Source organism: Leuciscus leuciscus (assembly GCF_965113295.1).
Source record: "Leuciscus leuciscus genome assembly, chromosome: 2".
NCBI lineage: Eukaryota > Metazoa > Chordata > Actinopteri > Cypriniformes > Leuciscidae > Leuciscus > Leuciscus leuciscus.
Window position 1 is genome coordinate 52,335,843 of NC_138726.1, and position 14,168 is coordinate 52,350,010.

The 14,168-nt window shown below is 39.1% G+C and overlaps 2 protein-coding genes across 2 annotated transcripts in view; one reads left to right on the forward strand and one right to left on the reverse strand.

The window, feature by feature from the left end:
* acadvl (acyl-CoA dehydrogenase very long chain) overlaps positions 1–7,935 on the forward strand; it is a 19,753-nt gene extending 11,818 nt beyond the window's left edge. The window contains exons 12-20 of the mRNA XM_082161248.1: positions 2,453–2,539; positions 2,695–2,757; positions 4,749–4,850; positions 5,064–5,161; positions 5,272–5,344; positions 5,504–5,576; positions 6,109–6,181; positions 7,361–7,436; positions 7,516–7,935. Coding sequence (XP_082017374.1) covers positions 2,453–2,539; positions 2,695–2,757; positions 4,749–4,850; positions 5,064–5,161; positions 5,272–5,344; positions 5,504–5,576; positions 6,109–6,181; positions 7,361–7,436; positions 7,516–7,653 — 783 coding nt within the window. The 3' untranslated portion in view covers positions 7,654–7,935. The remainder of the gene's footprint in view (positions 1–2,452; positions 2,540–2,694; positions 2,758–4,748; positions 4,851–5,063; positions 5,162–5,271; positions 5,345–5,503; positions 5,577–6,108; positions 6,182–7,360; positions 7,437–7,515) is intronic.
* A 796-nt stretch (positions 7,936–8,731) lies between these two features.
* Positions 8,732–13,498, reverse strand: LOC309492330 (odorant receptor 131-2). Its single transcript, XM_082161265.1, has 2 exons — positions 12,294–13,498; positions 8,732–9,805 (listed from the first exon to the last, which is right to left on the reverse strand). The coding sequence occupies exons 1-2, from the start codon at positions 13,208–13,210 to the stop codon at positions 9,745–9,747; spliced, it is 978 nt and encodes a 325-aa protein (XP_082017391.1). The 5' UTR covers positions 13,211–13,498; the 3' UTR covers positions 8,732–9,744.
* Positions 13,499–14,168: the final 670 nt, after the last annotated feature.

Here is a 14,168-nt window from a genome sequence, read left to right on the forward strand (position 1 = left end):
GAACAACGTCTACTTTGACCCTCAAACACTGTAGTTGTAGCTGATGAGGATTGGTCAAGTTTGGTTTTCGACATGTCGAGAAGATGCTGTTTTCAGCGCTGAGAATCCACTTTGATGCACTTCATAAAGCTTGAGGACTCAAGTAGGGCTGTGCCGGTAAACTTGACAACCGCACCACCGCAAATTTTTTTTTATGTGAATGCTGTTTTACATTAATATTATGACACGAGTGAAGCACAAAGCTTTGTTTACAAAAGAAATAATAGGTTAGCAATTAAATGTTACATCACAGCCATGGAAAAGTTTGAATTCATGACGAATGAGAAAGTTGTGCGTGAGCCCATAAATTGAAACTTTGTCGGCTTTGAATTCTGGTTTGCGATCTGGTCACCCGATTATCAGTGAATTTAACAATATTCCATTAGTTATTCCATATAGAAAGCTTGAATTGTCTACTTTTAAACAAAACAATTCAAAACGAAAATAAACCGACTAGCATATGCTTATGTATTCCGTATGAAGTGTGCATTTCTCTCATAGACTGTAAAAAAAGATGGACGACGCCCCTTTTCTCTCTTCCATTGATGAGAACTGAAGCCGCCAGTGTGCCGATATGGCGCTGACATATTGGAACTTGAGTCTGCGCAGTAGCGATCTCGGGACCAGACCTGCGCAGTAGTGAGCAGGAAGTAAAGCCGTGAAATCAACGCTCCGCCCTCACTCTCGCAGAATGCACTCAGGGAGAGTGGATTCTGCACCCTTTTTTAAAAATTGATTGCAGTACGACAAGAGGATTGTTAAAATAAAGTAAACACAATCTCCTCAGTCCTCCGAAGATCCCGAAAAAATGTCCGTTGGTGCTTCAGTGACTACTTCGCTCAGAGAACCTGTCAATCACAGCTGTCAATCATGACGTTACACCACCGCATCACGTAACTAACTAAAAACCAACTTATTTTTGAAACAGACACTTGAACTTACATCAGCGTGCTAAAAACGACAGCAAATGAAAGAAACCACCTTTGGAAAAAAGATATTTGAAGTGTAATTTAATTGTTTAGTTGGTCTCACGTCCCGTTGAATAACACGGGGAGGCGGGGCTTATGACCTATACTAGGACCAGTCACCGGGGGGCGATCGAGACGTTTTTGCTTCACTTTTCAGGGCTTGTGCGGCACGCTTGATTTCTCTCTGTAGGCGCGTTCACTGCGAAGATGACGAGTCAGCATCGTCAACTTCATCTTTGCAGCCGACACTGACACAGAAAACACTTTATTAATAAACAATTCAAATGTCTCCTTGCTATATTTGACACATTCATAATCATTACCTTTGCCGGTTCTTTGTGACAGCTGTTATGTGCGTTACTGGCAGCGTTACCATCTGGTTACATGAACGCGTCACCAGCGCATCACCACCAGAACATGGAGATTTTATTTTAGAGAATAATCGCACAACCCTTTTAGATATTCTATAATTAAATCAACTAATCGAATATTCCAAAATCGTGACTCATCCCTGCATGGAATCTCTTGTTTCTTTTCCCATATCGTCACTCGCGTCTCACCCATTTCCGAAGGGGATTATAAACGTTTCTTCCTTTGTTCGCTTTTAATTAGGCCTATTATTTTTGTATTATTTACTGTGGTAAAGTAGAAAAAACGTGGTAGGACAGATAGCCTACATTTTTTACTTGTACGTCAAATTCTTTTTAACACAGTTTGTGCTTGTTATTAGACATATGGTAATTGGTAAGGCGCGTCAAGTTTATTTGTAAAGCGCGTTTCACACACGCGGGTGATTTTTAGTTTGGCTTTCTCTGGCAGCGCAATATCAAACATAGCCTAAATGCCTTGCCCTTGTGGAAGATAAAATTTGCTTTTCATACCTTTTACAACAAGTAGAAAACATGAACATATCAGAAAAGAGATCGATGGTCTCTTTCCTGCTCGTGTCCCTCATCCCTCTCAAAGTGCAGAGCGGTAGGCTATATCACGCGTCTTTTTTATTAAATGTTTGTTTTTTTACTTGGTTGCATCTAAGTCTATTCTTTTCTTAGAATTGTTGACTTCGAAAACAAAATGAGGAACTTTTAAAATAGCATATTAGCAGCACTTTAAGCAAATTTACACAAGCGAAAGACAAAACATCTCTTATGGTAAATATCCTCTTTATGGACTTTGCAGATATCAGCACTTTAACTTTGTTCACTTGCAGAACTCTGTCCATAAATGTCTTACTTCCATGTGACTTTAGGGAAGTGGAAGCTTCCCACTAATTTGTGTTTTTCTAGGGTCACATGTGGACAGTCTAAAAATACTTTAGCCTTTTCCCATCCGTTGTCTTTCCATGTTAATTTTCCGTTTCATTAATCAGCTTGTTTGTTTGTTCTGAAGATTTTAATAGTGTTCTCCTTTTTTCCCCTCCTTTTATCTTTTCTCCATGGATTTAGTCTATGGCTTACATGGTTAGTGGGAACATGGACAGCGGAGCCACAGAGTTCCAGATTGAAGCGGCCATTAGTAAAATCTTTGCCTCCGTAAGTGTTCAACCCAGTTGTACTAGTTTTTGGCATTTATTTCAGCCCACATTCAAATTCTGTGAATTTCTAGGATCAAATACCTGATTTGATGATTAAGGAATAAGTGCAAATTCACCATATTGCTCGATTTTTTTTATTTTATTTTTCTCTAGGAAGCAGCTTGGTTGGTGACGGATGAATGCATTCAGATTATGGGTGGAATGGGATTCATGAAGGTCAGTGTGTGTGTATATTGTGACTGGATTTATTTTTTTGTGTAGCACTTTTCACACATTTTAAAGAAGCTTTTCAGAAAGTCATACTGTTTTGTCTGTAATGCCTTAATGCTTTAACAAAGTTTTAGGGCTAGACAGTATGGCAGTCATATAACGATCGTATCCAAATTTAGATCTAGCTATATTGTGTATCAGTTAAGAAAGAAATATTAGCGGTTTAGTTCAAAGATGTTTGTGTCAGCTTTTTTAGAAACCAGACTCTGTCAGGGTGGAAGTCTAATTTTGGCGCAATAGAGTTGCAACATAATTGTGTCTGCATTGTGACTCAAAGTGTGAAGATTCAGAAACCACCTACTCTGTGGGCAATCACCCTCCTTGAGGCCTAAATGTTGTGTCCCGGGGGTGGTGGAAAAACTGGAGGTGTCTTGCAAAGGAAGACCTCTGCAACAACACGATTGGTTAGCAAGGGGAGGACACGGCTGCGCTAACCTTTCACGTCGCAAAACACAAAACCGTACACAGCTAAAACTGGTCTTTGTTGAATGCAGGTCACGTCTGCACAGTGACTGTGTGGTTGTGTTTGTCTCGTGTCAGTTGGGATGCTACACATGACGTGAAGTAGTTCTGCCAGCTTTAAGATCTTGCATGTGCAAAATGTGCAGATGCAGCCTGATCAACATCAAGCAGTCGAGCTCATTTCCAGAGAAGAGTCTCATCAGTTCATCTATCTTCTTTTGTGGGCTACTGTTCAGTCAGATCAGAAACGCATATCTCTCTGCTCCACTTATTTTTATTTGTGCATATCAATACACACACACACACACACACACACACACACACACACACACACACATACAGTACATTACTAGTCAAAAGATTATTATTATAATTTTTTCTTGATATTACAATTTCAAAGAACTGTTCCCTTTCTAATGGGAACCTGCACCTAGGACGCAGTGTCTCGTTTCCCTTCTCAGGGAACCAGGGTTACATTTGTAACCGAGATGTTTTCTTTTGACTTAATATATATTTGTTAAAATGTAATTATTCCTGTGATCAAAGCTGAATTTTCAGCATCATTACTCCAGTCTTCAGTGTCACTCGATTCTTCAGAAATCACTCGAATATGCTGATTTTAATCTCAAGAAACGTTTCTGATTATTATCAATGTTGAAAATAGTTGTGCTGCTTATTTTTGTGGAAACATGAAAGATTACCTTTCAAAAGTTGGGGTAAGATTTTAAAAAAAAACCAATTATTTATTTATTTATTATGGATGCAAGGATGCACTAATTTAAATAAGTGACAAAAACATTTATAATGTTGCAAATTATTCTATCTATTGAACTTTCTATTAATCATGGAATCCTGGAAAAAAACATGCATCATGGTTTCCCCAAATATATTAAGCAACAAAAACTGTTTTGATAATGTAAATATTGATAATAAGAACCGTTATTAATAATTAATCAATAACAAATCGGTATAGAATGATTTCTGAAGGATCGTGTGACTCTGAAGACTGGAGTAATGATGCTGAAAATTCAGCTTTGATCACAGGAAGAAATTGCATTTAAAATATATTAAAATAGGACATCTTGAATTGATTTTGTTTTACAATATTCCTGTTTTACTGGGGGGGTTTTTTACCAAATAAATGCAGCCTTGGTTAGCAATGTCCCATCATGAAGATTTTCTCATGTATTGGGTAATTTCCCAAAGAGGGACTGAACTAAAAGAATAAATTGTTACTTTATTTTATGGTGATGTAGTTACATTGCACTTAGTCAAAAACGTACTGAGGAATATTAATTAAATGTACTTTCTACAGGGTTAGGGTTTGGTTCAGGGTTAGTTAATTGTAATTATGCATAACTTACTGTTATTACTACATGTAACTTCTCCACCAAAAGTGTTACTGAATAAATTGATTATTTTTGTGGCACTTTGACACAGTCTCATACTCGCTGTACAACATGTTATTTATTCAGGATGCCGGTGTGGAAAGGGTATTGAGGGACCTGCGAATCTTCCGAATCTTTGAGGGCACCAATGACATCCTGCGACTATTCGTAGCGCTCAATGGCTTTCAGGTAAAAGGGGAAAGAAAACACGAACATAACTGCCTGTCTTACGGCTTCCTGTACTGCAAAACCGCCTGAAAGCTCACGGCACGTGTGGTTGTTGACATCTGGCACTGCTACAAATTGGTTTTGGTGTTTGGTGTTTTGGTGCCAGTGAACATATTTCATGCAAACACAGTTTTTGAATTGCATTTGCATGTGTGTGTGTGTCCCGTTTGGTAGAATGCAGGCAATCAGCTGAAGAGCTTGCAGAAAGCTCTGAAGAACCCTTTCGGTAACGCTGGAGTGCTGGTGGGTGAAATCACGAAGAGAGCCAAGAGGTTAGACCTTCATATCTCTTAGAAACACCCTTGCAAGACATTTGTGTTGTTTTACAGTTGCTTTGCATCGACTTGATAAAAACCCTGGTCTATATCTCTGTCTCTGGCAGGAAGGCAGGCATGGGGACGGGACTGACGCTGCAGGGAATGGTCCATCCAGAGCTCAACCACAGTGGAGAATTGGTGAGATTAAATCAAAGTCCTAGTGCTTGGGCAATACTGAGATGACGGAATGATGTTTACTCGGACATTATACTGAGAAACAGTCAGTAAACCAGCCAGAATCCCAAATGAGAGGTAGATCACGGGCCTAAAACCAGTTGTTGTTTTTTTCTCTGAAAGACTGTTAAAGCCATCGAGCAGTTTGGAGCCGTTATTGAAGAGCTTCTTCTGAAACATGGAAAGAGAATCATCGGTGAGCGCTGTGTTTTGTATTGTGCTGCAAGATTATTTCTGCATGCAATCGGAAAAAAAATTAGCATGATAACTCTTCCTGGTTTCAACTTGACTTTTTTTTTTTTTTTTTTTTTTTTTTTTACACATTACGGTAAGACTTTACAATAAGGTTCATTAGTAAACATTAGTTAACTTGAACTAAGAATGAACAATACTTCTTCAGCATTTATTAATCTTAGTTAATATTAATGTCAACATTTACTAATACGTTATTAAAATCAAAGGTTATATTTGTTAACATGAGTTAATGCACTGAACATACAACGAACAGCTGTATTTTTATCACCTAACATTAACAAAGATGAATAAATACTGTAACAAATGTATTGCTCATTGCTAGTTCATGTTAGTTAATACGTTAACTAATGAACCTTATTGTAAAGTGTTACTTGCATTACATATTGTCCTCATTTCATCTATAAAGCTGTCGTTCTTCCACATCCGCTTCTGCTTTTCTCATAGTGATTGAGTGATTCTGTGTGTCTCTTCAGATGAACAGTTTGTTCTGAAACGAGTTGCAGACTGTGCCATTGATCTGTACGCCATGGTTGTGGTCTTGTCCAGGTAAGCAATGTTAAAATGCTCTCTTCTCCATGACGTAGTCACATAGCCATGCATGCACAGGAACGGACGACGGGCCAGATTTACTAAACAGGGCAAATTAGCGTGAGAACGCTATTCCAGAACAGCGCTCTCCTCCCATACATTCTGCGTCTGAAAGGGAAACTCCTACAAATGCACGTGCAATAAGTTTAGCTGCAAAAATAACCCCGTCCACGCCTTTTAAGCGCTAATTTTTCACTGCGTGTCTGTCTTTAGTAAATCCTGATCCAGAAATCCAATTCAGAAGTAACATAATGCATTACTTTCTATAAAAAGTAACTAAGTATTAGTTACCGTAATGAGTTACTTTTTTAGGAGTAACGCAATACTCTGTAACATTACTTTTAAAAGTACATTTCCCAACACTGCAGGTGAGCTACATAAAAGTATTCATTTGCATCACTATTACTATTGCTCATACTGGGGATAAGGGGAAAATAAAGGTTACCTCAAATCGTAAAGGAAAGGTGACCAGAATAACGCATACACTTGGGCATGGGGTCTGTTGACATGGGCCACCCACAATACCCTAGCATCAAGAGAGGACCTATTATGCTTTTTTTTATTGTATTTTTTTATTTCCAAATGTTTTAAGTGTGTAATGTTGCTGTTTTAGAAAGGTCTTCAAAATGACTAAGTCACTTCAAAAGGAGTTATTCTCTATATTAGTGCGCACTGTTTCTGAACGAACACGTCACAATATTCATCATTTAAATAATCCCCGCCCAAGGCATATGCTAATAAAGGGGCGGGGCCTGGTTGAGTTGGTTAGTAGTGTGTTGAAACTGGTGGTTGTGGTAAGGGACGTGACATTTCCCCAAACATGCTGGAAGCGAGTGACCAATCACAACACACTGATCCAGCCGACAAATCAGAGCACATTGCGCTTTTCAGAATGAGGGGCTTCATAGAGACAGGAACTAAACAGAGCGATACTAACAGACTTGGAAGAGAAGAGCTGCAACAATGTCAAATATGTGAAAAATAATTTTTATTTGAACATTTAAGCATAAAAACCTAAATCAAGACTTTATAAAAGGGCAAAATTGGTCCTCTTTAAACAATGCGATCATTCAGTGATACTGACGCAGCATTTTCTGCTTGTTTGTGTGTGTTTGTCTTCTCGTTTTCCTTTCTCAGAGCCTCCAGGTCTCTCGGCCAAGGTCACCCCTCTGCCCAGCATGAGAAGATGCTGTGTGAAACCTGGTGTACTGAGGTCAGTGTCCGTCCATTTTGAAAAATGATGTTCTCCTAGTCCCATTTTTAAGCATTAATCCGTGATTTCTTCTCTTCAGGCCCATGATCGAGTCATGCAGGACATCAAGTTCCTCCGGTCAGGGACATCCAAGCAGACCTTTAATAACCTACGTGCCATTTCTGCTGCGGTGGTGGAAAACGGAGGGGTGGTCTCTCCTCATCCACTGGGCTTTTAAAGCTCTGGCTCCCATCAGCCAATCATGTCCTCTCTGGGACAGTCAGTCACATGCCCATATTCCTTAACCTAGACTGCAATCCTTGATGAGTGGAGTTTGTCACATTGTGTTCTTCAGCCACAGGAGTGCTTTATTATTCCATATCAAAGTTTGGAAATGAACTAATAGGATATGCAGAATATACAAATCTAATGTACTTCTAAGGATTGTATTTGGGTTATAAGTTAATAAGTTTAGTTTTTATATGTATATGCTGAAATGATAATAAAAATAATAACATTAGCTATGTTTCCATCCAACATTGTGAATTTAACTTGGAATATAGCATAAAACATTTGTGAATAAAGCAGCGTTTCCATCCCAGGTGTTCAAGAGAGCAAAATAGTCACTTCTTGAGAAATATCAGTAATGAAAATGGAAGTTGCTGCAATCTGGAAAGAAACTGTAGCTCTTTGACTCGCGCCTCGGAGCGCAAAGTTATGTTCTCTTGCGTTCGTGAACAATCACGTGAGACGCTTCTGGGAGGGAATTAAACCAAATCATTCTGATGACAGACTTGATCCACTGGTTAGTCCAGTTATCCAATCAAGTCACGTGAGTTTTTGGTTGCACTTTGAGGGATTTATTCTGTAAATGTTTCCATCGTAGTTTGTGCATGTCTTATCGGATACAAAATGTCTGGGCTTTAGGTGCATTTCTAGAATTTATGCACATTTTGGTGTTTCCATCCAGCGTTTTTTAATGTGATATCCCAAAATGCGCTTAAAAATAGGTGGATGGAAACATAGCTATTGCTCAATGGTGAACAGATACACTCCGAACGAAGCACTTTTGAGTCTTTTCAACCAAACTCTCTCCAATATCCGGTCCAACTGTCTGCGTTTTGCAAATGTTTTCAATTTGTCGTTCTTGGTTAACGTTTTTATTTCGTGGCTTTACATACTGAACCTTAACTTCAATTAGTTGTTCCTGTGGTTTTAATCTGAAATGTCTTATTCAGAGTTGCCCAGAAGTTCGTTCTCATGACTAAAATAGAAAGACACTTTAGTTTCATATCATATGAGGCTGTTTGTCTCAGTTATGTTTTTTTTTTTTTAAATGGGGCTTATGAACTAAATATAATTATGATCTTAACATAAATACAGAAGGTCTTTATTGCAAACGGGCAATACGATATAATTAAGGCCATACAAATACTGAAGTGCAGAATAAAATGCATAGATTTTGCATAGAAATTGCACAGATACATGACTCCTGTAAGAGTAGATTCAGTTTATCCTAAATGATTATTCCCTTCTTCCTTCTTCTCTGGCATCTCCTGAAAGGCATGCAATTATTTCTGAAGAAAATAGACAAAGAACTTCTGTTAACAATACAGCTGCACTGGCCTGACATAATTATAAATATGCGCTCTTTGTTGCAGTGCTTAACAATATTTCAAATCTCCTTTCACCACTGCACTAGTTTCTGAATGGTTAACCATGTATTGTAACTAGGAGACCGTTTACAGGAAATTGTAAATGAGTGTTAGTGACCTTAAAACTGTGTCTATCTTGACAACTGATGATGCTGTGGTTACAAACATAGTACATTGAATACTACAAATCTTAAACTGTCATCAGTTTAATGTATTAATGACAATTAAACCTGCTTCACAGTCTGATAATCCAAGTTTCATTTGTTTACTTGGCTCATTAGCTTATACACGTCGTGCTGAAAGAGATTTGCAACGCTTTTAGGAAAATCAGCATACAGATCAATGCCACATAATTGTCTCTTGTTCACATCACATTAAGTCAGTGATCCTATTTACAGTTAATATTGTCAATATAAAAATCACAGTTGAATATGTCTTTGACCCTTTTCCTGAACGCCGTTTAGCTGCTGTATTTTGTCCAGACTTGAAGAGTTTTCGGCTTGAAGAGTAGAAATCATCACAGTTTTCTCAGTAAAATAAAACAGAAGTGTTGCCCGAGTTTCAGAGACGCGGCACATCGCAAAAAGTTTGCTCCAATGTTAATCTCAGTCTCGGTAGGTAAATATTCCATTTGAAGAAATCAACATCAGGCCTGTTTCTTAATCCAAAGATGTTCACACAGTCGTCTGCGAGATCTCTCGTGATAGTAAAGTCTCTGAAGTCATTCTCCGCTCCCTGAAATAAACACAAGAGTTTGGGATCAATTCAAATTCAAGCATGGACTTTACTATCATGTACAATTTGGTTGTCAATAACTTTTCAGTATGATCTCTCGTTTTACTGGCCGTCCTGAAATAAGTCAAGTCAAGTTTATTTGTATAGCGCTTTTCACAATACAGATTGTATCAAAGCAGCTTCACAGTATTAAATTAAAATAATACAAAGTTTGTTTCAAGAGGAATTTATTGATTGATAAAATTTAATTAAATATCCCCAACTGAGCAAGCCAAAGGCAACAGTGGCAAGGAACCGAAAAACTCCATCAGGTGACCTAATGGAGGGAAAAAAAACCTTGGGAGAACCCAGGCTCAGTCGGGGGCCAGTTCTCCTCTGGCATTTATGAGCTAGAGGCCGGATTGTAGTTTGAACTGTAGGATTATATGAATGCCTGGCTGAAGAGATGCGACTTTAATCTAGTTTTAAACTGGGAGAGCGAGTCTGAGCAACGAACAGTATCAGGAAGACTATTCCAGAGTTTTGGAGCCAAATGTGAAAACGCTCTCCCTCCTTTGGTGGTTCTGGATATCCTAGGTATGACCAAAAGCCTTGAATTTAGTGATCTTAAAGAGCGCGATGGATTATAGGGTGATAGAAGATCCGTTAAATAGACTGGAGCTAAGCCGTTTAGGGCTTTATAAGTCAGTAGCAATACCTTATAATTAATACGGAGCTTTATAGGTAACCAATGCAGTGATGATAAAATCGGTGTTATATGATCATATTTTCTATGGTTTGATGGTCTTGGCTGGTTTAAACTGGTCTACCAGCCTGTGCAAGCTGGTGCTCATCTGGTTTAGTTGAGCTAAAACCAGCCTGGGAGTCCAGCAAAGCAGCTTAGAGAAGCCTAAAATGTTTTGTATGGTGTATAGTCAGTAGCTTGTGACAGGTTTACAAACAGGCATCAGACGTGTGTTTGTGGTCTAAAGTGTGTAATGTGGCTTTAGCCTTAGGTAAAACCACCAGAGGAAAGTGAGCAAGTCTTGCACCAGTTTCCTTAAATATTTCTAAATCTTTACCATAGGCCTACACTTCTGTTCAAACGTTTGGGGTCAGCAAGATAAAAATGCTGTTCATTTAAACTTCTAATAAATCAAAGAATCCTGAAAAATACGGGGACATGGTGGTTGGAAAAAAATATGAGACGGGAGGACAAAATGTGTCAATGCTTTTGCGTTCCTCGCAAAACTTTAGTGTTCTTTGAGGGTGAACGCAGTTTCTCAGGGGAACGCAAAACATTTGCCAAATTATTTTTTAATTTTTTATCTCATTATTTTCCTTTCTTCGCCATGTCCCTTTAGGGTCTCCGTATAAAAAAACAATGATCGTGGTTTTGACAAAAATATTAAGCAGCACAACTGTTTTCAACATTGATAATAATGAAAAATGTTTCTTGAGCTCAAATTCAGCATATTAGAATGATTTCTGAAGGATCATGTGACACTAAAGACTGGAGTAGCCTATTTAAATTTTTTAAAGTGCATTTAAAACATAGCCTACTTGTATATAATAATGTACTCACTAATATTTTACAGCCTTGGTGACCATTAGTCACAAATTAAAACATTACAAATCCAACCGCCCCCAAACTTTTGAACTGTACAGTTAGTGTACATGAATCTGGACTCACTGGTGTTTATACTTATTCTCACTCTGATGTGGAAACGGATTCGTGACTCCCACGCAGATATTTATCACAACATTTTTTTAGAATAAACAAAAATAAACAGTATTTAGAATAGCATACAAGCTTATTTTATTGTCTTTTAATATCTAATAAGCAATTGATTATTATATTTCCATATTATAATCTATTAATCTATCGCATAGGCTATGGCCACACCCCCGAAAACATTTGAAATGGCAGACAAGCCCAGTATATGTCCTCTTCAAAACACATTAAGACTCAATACAGATGTTCTCAATATGTTCTCAATAGATATTTAAACCACAAATAGCGTAACCACTGTATAAATGAACTTCTGAATCTCATGAGGAGGATATGATGATCTTTAATTGAGATTGATCAATTTTTGTCCCTAAATCTCGGTAGCTGCTTTGACTTTGACTTTTACTTGTAGGCCTATTTACAAGACAATTGTGGGGAAATAAATGCATGAACAGGTGGATTTCATTCTTAGTTCGGGGTTCATCGCACTTGCAGAATAAAAAGTGGTTGGCTCTTCTGTGACTAGATGCTGTAAAAGCAAAGCAGGATTTGAGCGTTTATTTTTAAGACTATGAAAATACAATAAACAAAACTAATTCTAGTCACAGTCCACATCAGATCATTTACACTCAAGCTAAAGCTGTTCGTCTTAACGCAGTTTAAAATCTTAATAGCCTACAAGTTTGAACATAATGGCTAGCAAGAGCATGTTACCAAATGCACCCCTTTATTGCGATGCGTAACGCCTTCGCTGAGACAAATATGCCGTTCTCCTACCTTTGCTGGCGACGGCGATTGGGATGGGAGATGTTGACAGTCCACTCCAAAATGCTTTTCAACCGGCCGGATAAACACGGGAACCGGTGATTAAGATGCTCCAGAAGCTCCTCTTTACGCAGTCCGTATACTATCGGCGCGAAGCACTGCGCCAGGCTGAAGAAGACGAAACTTATCACTGCAAAAAACTCTTTGGTGGAACTCTCGAGCAACCGTTTGCTTTTAAGGATATGCAGTAAAAACAGTATAAAATTGGGGAGGATGAAGACGGCGAGCTGCGTCCCGTGGAGAGCGATAGTCCGACACGCTGCTCGGTTGCGCCGGTTCAACACTCCCAGACGGCGTCCCTCATACAAGATCCGCACATAACTGTACACGATAAGAATAGTACAAAGTGATATTAAAACGATTTTGTGCATTTCCCCGCCTTGCAAAGCTTTCCTTCCACAGGGTACTGTGTCATTTTTCATGTTGGGGGTCAAGGTGAGGGGAATAATCGACGCGAGTCCCCATGTAAAGATCCCGATGAGCCACGGCCACGGTGTGAAACAAACTTTGCCATAGTGGAGCGGGTAGCATATGGCGAAATAACGGTCCAGCGCCATCGCAGTGATGGTGAGGATGATGTTGGAACCGCTTGTCATCAGTCCTCTTATTAGCACCGTGCATACTGTTTGCGTGGTCGCTGCTTTCAGGTAGTTTTGTAAGTAGAAGCTGAAACATACGGCGAAGTACACCAGCGCGGAGAACAACAGGTGGAACACGAGGACGAAGCGCGCGTGGCTCCGCAGGCGCACCTCGCGCACTATCGTCCAGTTGATGATCAGGTTGAAAAAGGCCAAAATGATCAGAGAAACTCCCGCTGCCCAAACACGTACGTGGGGATACGTGTTGGCATCATCTGTGGTATTTGACATCCCTACCGCTTCTTCAGGCCTCGCTCGTGCAGTACAACCAAAACGTTCCGTAAAGCCAAAACGCGTTCAACTGGTGCGGACGGTTCATTTGGATCGACAACTGTTTCTCCAAAAGCCGAACGTTCATGTGAATTTGAATTCGGTGCTCTTGTTTCGGTCAATAACAACTGCGTTCCTCGCATAGAAGTCAGTCTCTTGATGGAAAGATTAACTTCACGTTTACTTCCCTCTCGAGGTGAGCAAAGAGAAAGAGAGGAGAGAGGGCGTGTGTCAATAACTTCAGTGCGTAAAGATGTCATGATGGCACTTTATGTTAATACCGCCTCACCGTGTTCGAGTAGCGCTTATCTTTTGCGTGTGTGAAGCATGTTTGCATGAGGAACGCGGCAGGTGTTTTACTACTGTACACATAACGAGGGTCAGAAGTATTTGAAAACTGTTTGATCATTGCTTGAAACTATTATAGTGTTGTTCTAGTCTACTGTGGTTATTATATTAAGCAATTGTAGTGTTTTTTTTTGTTTTGTTTTTTTCAATTGGGTCCAGCGGTAAGTGTTGTGACATCTTGCAAAATCTGCAACTCTTAGGCTGCAGTTTAAATTTAGCGTGGTAATCTTGTCATCCGATCACAGTTGTATTTCAGTGTTACTCGATCTTAGTGCTGCATTTGACACTATCGACCACAACATTCTTTTAAATAGACTCGAAAATGATGCTGGCATTAGTGGAATTGCATTAGCATGGTTTAAATCATACTTATCTGACCGTTATCAGTTTGTAGCAGTAAATGAAGAGATGTCTTATCGATCACAAGTTCAGTGTGGCGTACCACAAGGCTCAGTACCGGGGACAGTTGCAACACTTTTTGCATTTCTCTCAATTACTCAGAGACTATTTGGACTAAACCAACCAAATTTGTATAGGCTATATTAAACTTGCATCTGTCTGCTAATTACCC

Bases quoted from the DNA above. Each gene is read 5' to 3' on its own strand.
- LOC309492330 (XM_082161265.1), bottom strand. From the start codon at position 13,210: ATGTCAAATACCACAGATGATGCCAACACGTATCCCCACGTACGTGTT. The intron at 9,806-12,293 runs GTAGGAGAACGG...TGTTTATTTCAG, and splicing joins AATCGCCGTCGCCAGCAAAG to GGAGCGGAGAATGACTTCAG.